Raw genomic sequence first — 13,887 nt, 5'->3', positions numbered from 1 at the left:
CCTATAATTTTTAAGTATTATGTATGCACCATAATAAACTTCTAAACAATATTATTTAGCATGAATATTATACAAAACTATTTGAATTATTGTATGGCTATGTATTATTCTGTAAGCAACACAATACCTGCAAACCCACTGCATCTCTACCTCCCTCGGGTAGGAGGCTTTTCATCACATCTATGAAAGCACATAACTAAGCTAACTCAATACCTCATAAGCACAGATCCTAAAAGAAGTCAATTTAATAATGTCAGTCCTTTTGAAGACCTTCATGTGCAGTTGTGTTCATTTTTCACCTAATTTAGTTCATCTGATCAAAATCCCTCATTAAAACCTGCTATATTGTGATGGGTGCGAGCACAAGAACTGAAATAATTGCTTTTAAACCTATTTGAAATGGTGCTTTCAGTAAAGCTGGCCTCATTTATCTTGCTGAAGAGACCTCTGCCTTTCAGGTTCTGTGACACAGCAGGCAAACACACAAGACAGAGTTTTTATTTACCTGCTTATTTTTGCCAAGGCATCCATTCTGCTCAGCACCTTTGGAAACTTGCTCTTGCCTCAGCTCAGGATTCCAGATTACTTGGGGATTCCATTGAGACTTACATTCAATCTCCTGAGGACTTCTGATTATTCAGTCTGGGACAACCTCACTTGTAATTCATTTCACAATGTGTTGACACTGTTCAACCTATTCTATGACTCTATGAACCTCTTGTAAGAGCTTTTTCCAATTTCTGTTATAATTAGCTAAAAGTTTCTTATCAGTCCCTGTCCCTGTTGTGGTTTAAGCTACTCTTCATTTACCTTCACTTCTATGCAAGAAACCAAAAATTATCAGGAAATGCTTAACACAAGCATGAGACTGACACAAGGATGTCTCTGTCCCTGGCAGTGTTCAAGGCCAGGTTGGACACAGGGGCTTGCAGCAAGCTGCTCCAGTGGAAGGGGTCCCTGCCTGTGGCAGAGTTAGAGCTGGAGGAGCTTTAAGGTCCCTTCCAACACAAACCAAGCTGGGATTCTGTGAATCAACACAACTTTTAGAATTAACACACACAAGAACATCCAAGAAACTCTCAGGAAGCTGTGTAACTTCCATGTTTATCTCTGGTTAAAGTCCACATTGTTCTCTCAGAATCAAAGCACCACTCCCACCACCAAGCACTGGGTACCCAAAGGCTGTGCCAGTTCCTGCAGCCACCGTTGGGTGAGCATCACATCGACAGAAGCCAATGCTCTCTTCTCTGTGCACTCTGTAGTCTGGGTGGATCAGAGCCCTCACCACAGGCTCCCATCCCCTCACAATGGACAACCAGCAGAAGTCTCTGACTTCTGCCATCTTCAGTTCTGGTTTTCCTGGCAGGAAGTCTGTAAGACAATTACCATCCTTTCACTCCTTCTCTGAGGAACCCAAACCTCTGCTCTTCTTCATGCTCCCATAGGTCATGGCATGGGGTTATTCTCTGCCACTGCCACACTGGCAGGAAGAAGTTCTTGACCACTATTCATCCAATTTGGAGACAATTAACGATCTGTCTGAGCACAGCCCACTCATTTGCACTTCACATTCTGCTTCACCTGTATCTTTCTGAAGCCTCACCAAAGAACCTGTGAGCACATTTGCAAGTGAGTTACTGCTGATGTAAAGGACACTGAGCAAGAACACTGAGCTGGATAATGTGTTGCGGACCCAGGATATGCATCATGGACACGTGGGCCCCTCAGTACAGCCTCAGTGTTGGCAGGTCCAGGGCTAGAAAAGCAGAGGAACCAACTGCAGAGGCATTAACCACCCCTTAACCATCCCAGGTCTCTGCTGTGAAGGGGCTGAGGCAGGTGCCATGGCTCCAGATCTCAGTACGCAGCTGTGATAACCATCTCCATTCATTACCAGGCACAGCACTGCTCTCAGCCCAGATACGCTCGCCAGCTCCCACCACAACCATCAAGCACACAGCCTCCCTTCTGACCACCAGCCTTTCCTGCACATGACACAGAGAATCTGATCTGATTATATCAGTAATAAGACAGTTTATTTTCAAACCGTGCCACCAACATAAATGTGTTCATTCCGAGCCTGCAGTGTAGCACTTACCAACAGCATTGGCTGCAGTATGTCACATTTTCATTTCTCCATCAGGCATTTACAGCCCTATTTTAAAATCAAGTGACACCACAATTTACTGAAAGCTGAGGCTTCAGTAAAGGAGCTCTAGAGCTCCGTGTCAAGCTGAACATTCCTAGTGGGTAGCACCATGGTTGCACAGAAGGAACAGACACAACGGGTGCAGTTACACCCTCCCCTGTTAAACTCCTTCTTGGTGAAGCAGGAAATCAGTGTGTCAGTGTGCAGCTGCCAGCCCAAGGAAGCTGCATCCCAATCAGCTCCTCATTCCCTGCTCCCAGCACACCCTACACATGAACAGACAGTCTGATATAGCTGATAATCCATAGCTACAAGGAGCATTCCAGATGCACAAGAGACCATGAACAGAATAAGCAGAGCAGAGCCACCCACCGAATGCCCCACACCAGGCCCCTTTGTGCCATACACAGCATTCATGGTGATGTCTAATGAAAGCTGAGAGCCCAGTGCTAGGTCAGGACACAAGTGCCAACATGACAAGGGGAAACAAGTGCCCAGGGCAGCATCACAGCTCATGGGCACCCCCTGCACAACACCGGTGATGAAGCACAGCGTGAGCAGCAGCTCAGGGAGGGGATCCTGCCCCTCTGCTGTGCTCTGGGGAGACCCCCCCTGCAGCCCTGATCCAGCTCTGGGGCAGCAGCACAAGAGGGACGTGGAGCTGTTGCAGCGAGGCCAGAGGAGCCCATGGAGCTGCTGCGAGGGCTGGAGCAGCTCTGCTCTGGAGCCAGGCTGAGAGAGCTGGGCTGGGGCAGCCTGGACAAGAGAAGGCTCCTGAAGGGGAGACCTGAGAGCAGCTCCAGTGCCTAAAGGGGCTGCAGGAAAGAAACCTGGAGAGGGGCTTGGGACAAGGGCCTGTAGGGACAGGCCAAGGGGAATGGCTTGAACCTGCCAGAACAGGGGAGACTGAGCTGAGCTCTTAGGCAGAAGCTCTTCCCTGGGAGGGTGCTGAGGCGCTGGCACAAGGTGCCCAGAGAAGCTGTGGCTGCCCCATCCCTGGCAGTGTTCAAGGCCAGGTTGGACACAGGAGCTTGGAGCAAGCTGCTCCAGTGGAAGGGGTCCCTGCCTGTGGCTGGGGTTGGAACTGGAGGAGCTTTAAGGTCCCTTCCAACCTAAACCAGCCTGTGGCTCTATAGTTCCATGACTGGCTGTGTCGCAGAGCCACCCTTTGGGCTGGTGCCATCCTTCCTGCACACACTCCTGCTGTTGCTAGGTCTCTCGAAAGAAGAGCGTAAACCTCCCTGAATTAAACCAAACCAGAAATAGCAGAGAATAAGCACGTGCTGTGTGTTCCTGTGCTCCTCATCCTGGGTGCACGAAGTGCTCAAACACACCTCTGCAAACTTCCTCTGCTGTTATTAAAACCCAGAGCTCGTAAACTGGAACCAAAACCTCTTCATAAGTGTTTTCAGCATTTATGCTGGTGGCTTAACTGAAACCGGCTAAAATAAATCATGGGATTTTTCACACCCGGGCTGCGCTGGACTTCCTGCTCAGGTTTTAAATACACTGAGCTGTCCCAGTGCACTTGATTCTTCCACACACAAAGCCTCCTGGCACAGGGAGCATTTTAGTACAACAGGGCAGAGAGACAAGTGGAAGTTCTGGGCAGCCAGCACGGCCAAGCAGGAGAAGAGGGGAAAAAGGGGAAAAATGGTTTAGAAAAACACTGCTCCATTTACTCTGCTGAACAAAGCAATTTCTTCTGCAACGCTTCCTTGTTCTCACTGGCATCTACCCCCACCACAGCCTAGAGGCTGCTGGAGGGCTCTGTACCTGCCTGGAGCAGCGTTTTCCCACCCGCACTGTGATGAGCGACAGCAAACACAAAGGAAGCACCTTCCCAAACCAGGGACCAAAGGAACCATTCGGAGGATGCAGCATCCTGCAGTGAGGAGCCTGTTCCATTTTAAAGGTTCTTCTACAACTTCTAATACTTAATGGGACACCAAATAAATAAAGGGGCTCCAGAAAACCTGGAGAGGGGCTTGGGACAAGGGCCTGTAGGGACAGGCCAAGGGGAATGGCTTGAACCTGCCAGAACAGGGGAGACTGAGCTGAGCTCTTAGGCAGAAGCTCTTCCCTGTGAGGGTGCTGAGGCACTGGCACAGGGTGCCCAGAGAAGCTGTGGCTGCCCCATCCCTGGCAGTGTTCAAGGCCAGGTTGGACACAGGGGCTTGGAGCAAGCTGCTCCAGTGGAAGGGGTCCCTGCCCGTGGCAGGGGTTGGAGCTGGAGGAACTTTAAGGTACCTCCCAGCAGAAACCACTCTGGGATTCTACGATTCAACATACAGTTAACAGGTTCAATATTAAAAGATACTAAATCTATTTTAAAAAAATGTGTACCTATTATTTTAGTCAGAAATTCTACTACAGCATGGAAGAAAAAGTGAGGATTTCCCTTTGAGTCTGTAGCTATTAGGTGGATGGATTGATGGAATGCATACCCTTTTTCACCACATATCACAAACATAACAAAACAAAGGCAGTGCCACACCAGCTCCCTACTGCCATGGTCCCACTCGCTCTCATCTGGCTGGTAGATATGCCCTCATCCCTCTGCAGGAGCCCAACCCAGCCCCAGAGGTGCTGGACCTGTTTGTGGTTGGGGACAGGCTGGACGCAACTACTACATAGAAACACAGATAGAGTATCACATGTGTACACTGTATCACATGTGAGATACACAGAATCACATGTCATACACTGTGTCACATATTGATAGGAGTCACGTAGGCCCCAACAACACCACATCAACAAGAACTTCCTCTGAAACCTCCTCTTCCCTCCTTCCATCATGGTTCCTTGGAGTGAACTCTCCTCAGTGCCGTTTTTGCTTAACTGAGCACAGTACATCTGTAGCTGGTAGAGTGAAGCCACAGAGTAACTCTGAAGCTGTGGGTTACAGGAGCTCCCCTCTCTCCAGTCAGTAACAAATGGGAGTGTGGTTTTGAAGCCTTGTTTTCTTCTTCAACTGGTTATTTATGACTCTTACCTGGTCCTGCTTCCCACCAACTCTTTATCACTAACCTGCCTGCGAACCTCTCAGCTCCCTGCTGATGGCAGGATCCTGCCACCCACATCTCTGCAGCTCCGTATCAGCACCATGCTATAAAGACACCTCTCTCCTCCCTACCCAACAGGGCCCGAAGCAAGCTGAACAGTCATGCAGTGTAACAGCGCGCACCCACCAGTCAGACCTGCTCAAGGAAACAAAGGGCAAAGGTCTACATCATCATCTTCATCCCAGAATAAACTAAACAGGAGCCTTTACACCCAGTGAAACCCGGGTGGGCAAGGAGGGAGCACTTCAGTCCCTGGTGCTGGTTTATGGTGCTGAAGTATCTTCAGTTGAAAACAAGTTTTTAACATGAAGCCAGTGAAATACATGGCATGCAACTGCACCACACATTGTGCATGCCCAGGGTTTGCAGAGGGAATATGTTCCTGCCTGCTTGTGTCATCTGCATGATGTAAATTCCACAGGCACATCACAAGTGCTATGCCAAACTGGGCAGTTACCCTGGTACTGCGCAGTTACACAAGTACAGCAGAACCACACCATATACACATAAATATATAGCGTTACCTTCATTTACATTGACATTTGCATAAGAGGAACTACTGGTGATTCCTGCTAGAAGCATTGTATGCTAATGAGGCTTTTTCCAAGACAAAACTGTTAGTGCTAACAGTTGGATACTCTCTGTTTTAATTATGCATGACTAATGATAGCTGTTTGTTTGGCTGCCTGACCACCAGATTGTCTGCCGTTGCCAAGGGAAAATATCTTCAAATAGACTGATTTTCTATTATAAACCAGAGCATGTTCTACTTCACTTTATATATAACTTTATATACTTTATATTAAAGTATGTTATATTTTTGACAGTTTTTGCAGGTCTAAAAATCAAAACTTGAGTTGAACTCACTGGTGGACTCTGACATGTAGAACTCACCACCAAATCACTGTAATACAGCACTGTGAACCAGAGCTCCAGCTACACAGAACTCCTGCAGACATCAACTATGGCACGTATGAAAGTACTACAGGAGGAGCAAGAAACACCACTGCGAGGGCTGAAATGTCACTGGGCCTATTTTACATGCCCAGTGCAGGTGCACTAATGAATCCAGCCTGTTCCGGGGTTCCTGGCAGCTATAACACTGGGAGAAACCATGCATGCAGTCAGAGGAAGGGATTGGTTTAATGCCAAGTTACAAACAGCTGGAAAAGGGTAAAAAAGAAAATAGCTTGATAGTTTCTGATAGAATAGTATAAAGAGGAATGGGCAGTGGCACATTGGGCCAGGCAGCCCAGCAATGTAGGGTGCAGTGGGACATCTGGAATTGGCAGCTCAGCAATGCAGGGTGTAGTGGCACATCTGGACTTGGCAGCCTGGGTGCAATGTCACACCTGAACCAGACAGTCCAGCAATACAGGCGTGATGGCACATCTGGACCAGGCAGCCCATCAGAGCCAGCCAGCACCTGTAAAATGTCACCTTTGTGGCCACACGACATGGTCTTTGCTCCTGAGCTGGCTTGGTGGTGTGGGTTTGGGATGGTTGCACCACGCTGACAGCATGGGAGGCACAGCTACAAGCAGAAGGCAGAGGAAGTACCCTCTGGTGGTTACACATCACTGGGTTAGCATGAAGCTGGAAATGATGACAGGGCTGAGCTGGAGGGACATGTGAGTTCTGAAATTTGAAGAGTCCCAGACTCTGCTTCCAAGTGGGAGCTTCCTGTTCCCAACAAGTGTGTGGAATTTGCACTGACTGTCTGTGCCTACAGAGACAGAGCTGAGGAGGACACAGAACCCCCTTCCCCTGCCAACAGACTGTGCCTTATCACAGGGGCATTTAAATACTTCTGCGCTAAGGAGCAGATTCCCATCAGGAGACAACAGTTTGTGTTTCACCCGTATCTCTGTGGATCATTCTGACTGGCTGATGAACAAGGCAAAGTGCTGGTACCAGCAGCTTGTGGATGGACATGATCAATTACCCCATTGATTAGTGCAATGTGACCTTGCCACAGGTGAGCCCATGGCCACCACTGCCATCACCAGAGACTCCCCAGAGCCATGGCCAGCCCCATTACCCTGCCCCTGCCTTCACACCGCTGCTGCTTGAGCCCTTCTTGTCCTAGAAACAGCATGTTTAGTCTCAGACCATGCTGCTCCTCACCCAGCCATCGTGTATCTACCAGAAGTGGGGCAGAGGCTGGCTCAGAGGCCAGAGCAGCAGGCAGGATACTGTGCATCATCACCGGCTTCCTTCTTCTACTTCCGTCATCACAAGGAGCAACAGTCACATTATGGAGGGGGGCAAGAGAGGATCCCTTGAAAGGGTGACCCATGGTACTAAAATGACACAGTACGTGTGCAAAACAAGCAGCTGGCACAGGCCAAATCTGTTCCAGGAAGAGGGAATGTGGGCAATAGCAAGCAAGGGCTCATAAGCCTGCCTGGCCATGCCAGGACTTGCTGGTCCCTATCTGGGACCTGCCTGCTCTCATCAGCAGGATGCACCCATCCACCTCCACAAGTCTCAAACAAACTGAAATGGCTCCAGATCGAGTCCCCAAGCCTGCTGCAGAACATGCTCTGGTACCCAGGCCCAGCAAAAAGTCACTTCTGTGCCAGGGAGGAAAGGGTCAGGCTGTGGAGAGTCAGGGTGAGCCCCAAGACATGTTTCCCTGGGGTACCGGCTACAGTCAATGCTTATGCAAGGTCACAGAATCCCAGACTGGTTTGGGTTGGAAGGGACCTCAAAGCTCCTCCAGCTCCAACCCCTGCCACGGACAGGGACCCCTTCCACTGGAGCAGCTTGCTCCAAGCCCCTGTGTCCAACGTGGCCTTGAACACTGCCAGGGATGGGGCAGCCACAGCTTCTCTGGGCACCCTGTGCCAGCGCCTCCTCAGCACCCTCCCAGGGAAGAGCTCCTGCCTAAGAGCTCAGCTCAGTGTCCCCTGTTCTGGCAGGTTCAAGCCATTCCACTTGGCCTGTCCCTACAGGCCCTTGTCCAAAGCCCCTCTCCACTTTCTTGTCATCCCCTTTTAGGTACCTGAATATAGATGATAAGAATAAAGTCATTTAACTCTGGCTTTTCCTCAGTAGAACAGCCCTTTGGAAGAAATTCTGGTTTTCATTCCTTATGCCGTTGGCTCCTCTGCAAAACGTCTGAAACCCTCATGATCATTTAAAATGATAAATTATTTTAATTTACTCTGAATTTATGTATTATTACTGCACAGACACGGGGCAAGAGCCACAATGTGCTTGTTTCATAATTAGTGAGGATTTGGAACGTGAAAGCCTTACCCAAACAACAACTTCGTTTCACCAGGGGGTGTGTCTGTCTGCCTACATGTACCACAGTCACATTCCAGAGAGATGGGAGCAAAGCTTCACCTACCCAAGTAATTTCTGATGTGAACTGCACAGGAATACCAAGAGAGAATGGGAGTCAGAAATGCACCTTTAAAGCCATAAAGCAGAGTACTCTTGTCTTTATTTCACCACCCAGCACTCCAAAAATACCTGCATTTACACAAGGGTGCACACAACTGCATCCAGCACTGGCATCTGGACATGCATCAGAGGGACTGTAATACTAGAATATATATAACATCTTAAAATACAAATATGCTGTACATATATACTTGATCTTCACCTGCTGCTGGTACTGCAAAGCTTCCATTCAAAATGCCAGGTTCTCAGTAATAAGAATGACAAGGGATGAAGAACATTTGGCAGATGTGTTAAAGCTTTCCACAACCAGTGTTGCTCCTTTGGTAAAGGCTGTTGGCTATAAGGGGCAGCTTGTCTTGGAAGAGAAGGCAGAAATGGTAAGTAAGTCCCAGTCGCCAAAAGTCAATACCCCCCATTCAGCATTATAACATGAATTAGGCACCTACATCCCCACTAGAACCTGAAAGGCTTCAGCAGAGACCTGATGACCCTAAAGCAGGGAAGAGCACTACTGAGCACAACACAGACCTGAAACTCACAAGGTGGGAAAGGAAACAACCAGACAACATGTGAAGGATTCCAACTTCAGAAAACAAACCAAAAACCCCAAACCTCCTGACCTATGACCAAAGCCAGGAATCATCTTCCTCTACAGTCCCCTTCTCTCAGATGTCTGCTGGCTGCCCTAAATCTCAGACCAGACTCACACAGGATGCCCAAAAGAGACCATCACTGTCAAAGGCACAGCAATGAGGTCTGAGCTACCTGCTAACAACGCTGGGCTGTAGCTGATCCCTGGTATTCCCAGCTGGATGTGACAAGAACCGACTTCTGCCCTGTGATCACAGATGTGGTTGTCTGCTTTATAGCTTCCACTGCTTCAGCTCTCCACCACAGCCTTTGGGAACCTCCATCCAATAGCTCCCAGCATGAGGTTTAACTCTTCGCAGTGAAGGCTACACAGTATTTTACATGTTGCAGAGCACATATTTCTATGATTCTAAACATTTCTATGTTATATAGATTTTAGGATTACATTAATTTCTCTGTGATCACATAATGGTAAGAAGACCTTTTGCTCTTTAAACTCAGCTTCTAAAACTTCACTTACTGTCATTACATGATTTAAAAGTGTTACCAAGGTAAAACCAGCTTTCATTATCCATGAGCTTTAAGAAAAACAAAATGCAAGCTAAAAACCTTTGCTTGGTAGAGAGAGCCATTTCCATCACCTCCAGATCTGTACATTGAGATACCCAGGGGAGTTTGCTCACAAAATGCAGATGAGGTGTGTAGGGACTGGTAAGGAATAAACCTGATCTCCCGAGGGCGACACACACAAATCACCGTAACCTAGATAAGCATCAGCACAGGAAGCCACAGAGAAATCAAGCAGACAAACCCAGTTGTGAAATAGAGACTGCTTCTGTATGTCGAGCAGTTTGCAATGCAGCCATTTATTCTTTCGATAGAATAACATTTTTACAACTTGCTCTCTTCTTCCTCATGTGTTCTCATTAAATCTTAACTGCTTGTCTGGGAAGAATATATGGGAAGAATATAGAGGAGATGCAGGACAGAACTCCACTTCTGAAGCAAGTGGCTCCCCAAAATTATATTGCCATACAAAACCACCGTGTTACTGATATAATTCCTTATAACTTCACGAACCAGTGACACAAGCAGTGTTGGGGCTGCACAGAACAATCACTGCCTGAAAACAAACAAAAGGCACCAGGGCTTTAATTATGGAAGCTGCTGAAATAACTCCTCGTCAGAGAGAGAACCTTGGCTGATGAGAGATGCTCTTTGTAAAACAACTGCTAAGATGTGCTCTGTACCAAGACAGGAGCTAAAGGACATTATTGGCCAACTGTTTTGTGGGTCCATCTGGGGTGCTGTTCCCTGTGTCGGTTAGGGAGGTCGTGGGAGACCCAGCAGCACCCACCAAGGCAAGGATGGGGGCTTCACCTGCCCCACGGTGTGCAGTAAGGGCTGATGGGTGAAGCGGTGGCTGGTGTTGAGGTGATGGTCACAGGGCTGGAAGCGCTACTCACAGCCAGGCTTCAGCAGCACTAGAGACTCGCTGCCCACGTTTGATGCTGAACTGATGCATTAAACATTCATATGAATTAACTGTTTGAAAATGAGGGAGCTGTGCCACTTGTTTTACTTCGTGTTAACACTTGGAGGCTTTTACTGGAAAGCCTCAGCAGTCAACGGGAGACTTTATTTCTCACCTTTAGCAAAGACAATGAAAACTTAATGTGGGAACTGGGACTTGGCTCACTCAGTTCAGCACCTCATTCACTGAAATAGCCCACGTGCCTTCATCCCTGCTATTTTAGCTCAAAATGAGAGTCACAAGTCAAAGCTTATCCCCAGTTCAACAACTCCCTTATCCATGCTCCTGGTGGAGCCCTAGACGTGGGTCCTTATGCAATTCAGATGTACAGGAGCAAGTGCAGGGTGTCTGTTGAGCCAGTGCCCAGCATCACACTTCCCACAGGGGACACCTCCACCAAAACACACACCCTGAACATCTCCCCAGCCTCCCTGCAGCTGCAAAAGCGCTGACTCAAAGCCATGGGAAGTGCTTCCATGCTCTAGCATCAATTATTCAAACAAGGAATGTGGATGATGCTTTCGGAGCAGTGAGGATGCAACTTCTGAAGCCCTCGCTGCTGGAGAACAGCCAGAATCAGAGCAGCGTGCTGAGAGGTGAATCAACATGTGCCAGGGAAGGGACCCAGTGGCCACTCTGCCCCAGGAGCCTGGCCGTGGCCAACCCTGGGAGCTCTGAGGTGCGACAACTGAAAGGAGCTGCCTTCAGAGAGCAACAGAGCTGGAAGGAAAACACCTTTTCTAACACCCCAATGGCATTATCCAGCTTGCTGGGATTCGTATTTAAACAAACAGCCTGCTCCCTAGACTTAGGACACTAACAGCAATTGATTAAATGTATATTTAAGTATGTTAGTGCTGCAAATACCCAGTGAGGAAACACTGAGGAGGAGCAGTGCCGACGTGCAGCAAGACTCGAGATAAACAGCCCTACCCGTGTTCTGCAGCCTCTGCTCAAAGCGTTGTCTCTTACACTGATCCTGCACTTCCCCTTTCAAAGGGCACCACCAGCTGAAAGCAAAATAAACTGGTCTCAAAGGAAGCCTACAGCAGGCGTATGAACTGGAAGAAGTTAATCATAGGGCAAGAAGAATGACAAGACAGGGCACCGTTATCTCAGCACTTAATTGCTTTGGTAGCAATGTTAATGCTTCCTTCAGCAGCATCTCTTTGCAAAACAGATCATCTCCCTCCCTCCTGAGACAAAAGTGATGCTTTCATCCTACGGCTCCAGTTTCATTTATGTAACCTATCCAGCTGCACAGGCACTGAGTTTCAGACAGAGACTCAGGCCGGGAACCGACTGTGTTGCAACTGAAACCCGCCCAGAGGCAAGTCCACAGGTTTTACTAAGGTAGTTCCAAACATGTGTGTGTTTACGTCCTAATAGCATTTAGTACTGCCCAAGTGAACCCACTGTGTTATCCTCTCTCCCACCTCTATGTCTGACACAGTACAAATAAGACACTTTCTTGTTTAGATTATTTCCTTTGGATCCCCAGTTCTGCAGGCAGAAAGCACGAGGGCTTCAGGACCCCTCCAAACACAGACTCTGGCCGAGGGATACGTAGAAAATACTTGTCAGCTGCCCTACATAGACATCTACTGTATTTTCAGCAGCTACTACACCAGAAGCAGGCTGCCTTGCAATAAAACCATCCCCAATTCCAACTGAAAATGCTTCGTACAGTATTCTATAGCAGATCATGGGATCAGTAAAAGACATCTGCCCAAAATAGGTTGGAACCTGGAGGCCTGAACGAGTACACCCCAAGAAAACATAATGCAGCCGGATACTTCATGGCTTCAAACTGCCGGCAACTGAATACGAGGCTGGACACGGGCAGAGAGGCTCAAACCCCTGCAACCGCGTTCCCGAGAGCAGAAGATGGGGTATAATTCAAGTAGAGCAAAAAAATGGGAAAAGTACGATAATGAGTGTAGGGTTTAAAAGTATAAATGGATACAAAGTTTGGGAGGGGGTGGGGAATAATTAAATCAAGCCAGCGGATTAATGGGCAGAAATCAGAGGATTCGAGTAGATTAAGTGCGTGCGACCGCTGGTGAACAGGTTTCGCTCCAGTCAGTCGGGCTGGGGCTGCTGGAAGCGCGGGGTCAAGGCAGCTTTTCCATTGGGAAATAGGAAAAAGCACACAAATAAGCTGTGGCAACGCGGGGGCTCTGCCAGGGCTCAACTCCCGCGCCTGCGGAGCCGGGAAGTGCTGCGGGAGCCAAACCTCCCCCCCAAACCCTGCGGTTGCCAACTTCTACCAACAGACCTCTGGCCAAAGTGGGAGAGTTAAAACCGCTTCCAGTGCGCACCGGGACCCCCCAGCGCCAACAACCATCACCCCGGGGTTACAGGCAGCAGCCGCAGCATCCCGAGGGAAACCCGACCGCTCTCGGGGGATGTTGCGGCGGCGGGGCCGGTAGAGCAGCTCCTCTCCGTGCTCCCTGACACCCCCCATATCTCTCCTACCCCATCGCGACCCATATCGCTTCCTACCTAAGCACCGCCGTGTCCCCCTTCCTGACCACCAGATTGTCCACGGTCGCCCCGGGGAAGTCCCCACCAGGAGCAGCGAGTCGCCCGGGAGGTAGGAGACAGCACAGGCCGAGGACCACGATCGCCGGCCACTGGTGGGAGCCCCCGGCGCTCCGCACCAGCGGTACCATCTCCGCGCCGCTCCGCTGCTGCCCGCGGTCGGCGGCCAAGCGCGGAGCGGGGCTGCTCCCGGGCGGCCGCCGCAGCATCTAGCGAGGAGGAGGAGGAAGAGGAGGAGGAGGAGGGAGGAGGAGGAGGGAGAAAGAAGAGGAGGAGGAGGAGGAGGAGGGCAGCGCGCCCTCTCTGCGCGCCGCGGCGGCGGCTCGGCGGCGGCGGGCGGCCCCCGCTGCCAGCCCCGTTGCCACGCAGCCGTTGCCTTGGCAACCGTCCCGGCGGCGGAGGGATGCGGAGGGATGCGCTGTGTCCCTCCCGGCCTTCCCGCCCCCCGGCATCCCGGCCCGCAACCTCCCACCACCACCTCTCTTCACGCTGCTCCCACCTGCCCCCTTCATCCATGGGCTGCTGCCCGCCGCTCCTCGGAACTTGCTCCCTGTACCATTCTCCACCTGGGATTTCACCCAAATTTACCC

The 13,887-nt window shown here is 49.7% G+C and overlaps 1 protein-coding gene across 2 annotated transcripts in view; it reads right to left on the bottom strand.

The window, feature by feature from the left end:
• Positions 1-13,488, bottom strand: part of NEGR1 (neuronal growth regulator 1) — a 268,351-nt gene extending 254,863 nt beyond the window's left edge. Inside the window, exon 1 of one of the 2 annotated variants that reach the window (XM_031050831.2) lies at positions 13,259-13,488. In XM_031050831.2, coding sequence (XP_030906691.2) covers positions 13,259-13,428 — 170 coding nt within the window. In that variant the 5' untranslated portion in view covers positions 13,429-13,488. The remainder of the gene's footprint in view (positions 1-13,258) is intronic. The other variant, XM_005151198.3, reaches the window with a different exon arrangement.
• Positions 13,489-13,887: the final 399 nt, after the last annotated feature.

This window comes from Melopsittacus undulatus, chromosome 6 (assembly GCF_012275295.1).
Source record: "Melopsittacus undulatus isolate bMelUnd1 chromosome 6, bMelUnd1.mat.Z, whole genome shotgun sequence".
NCBI classification, from domain to species: Eukaryota; Metazoa; Chordata; class Aves; order Psittaciformes; family Psittaculidae; genus Melopsittacus; species Melopsittacus undulatus.
This window is presented reverse-complemented; position numbering and strand designations above follow the sequence as displayed.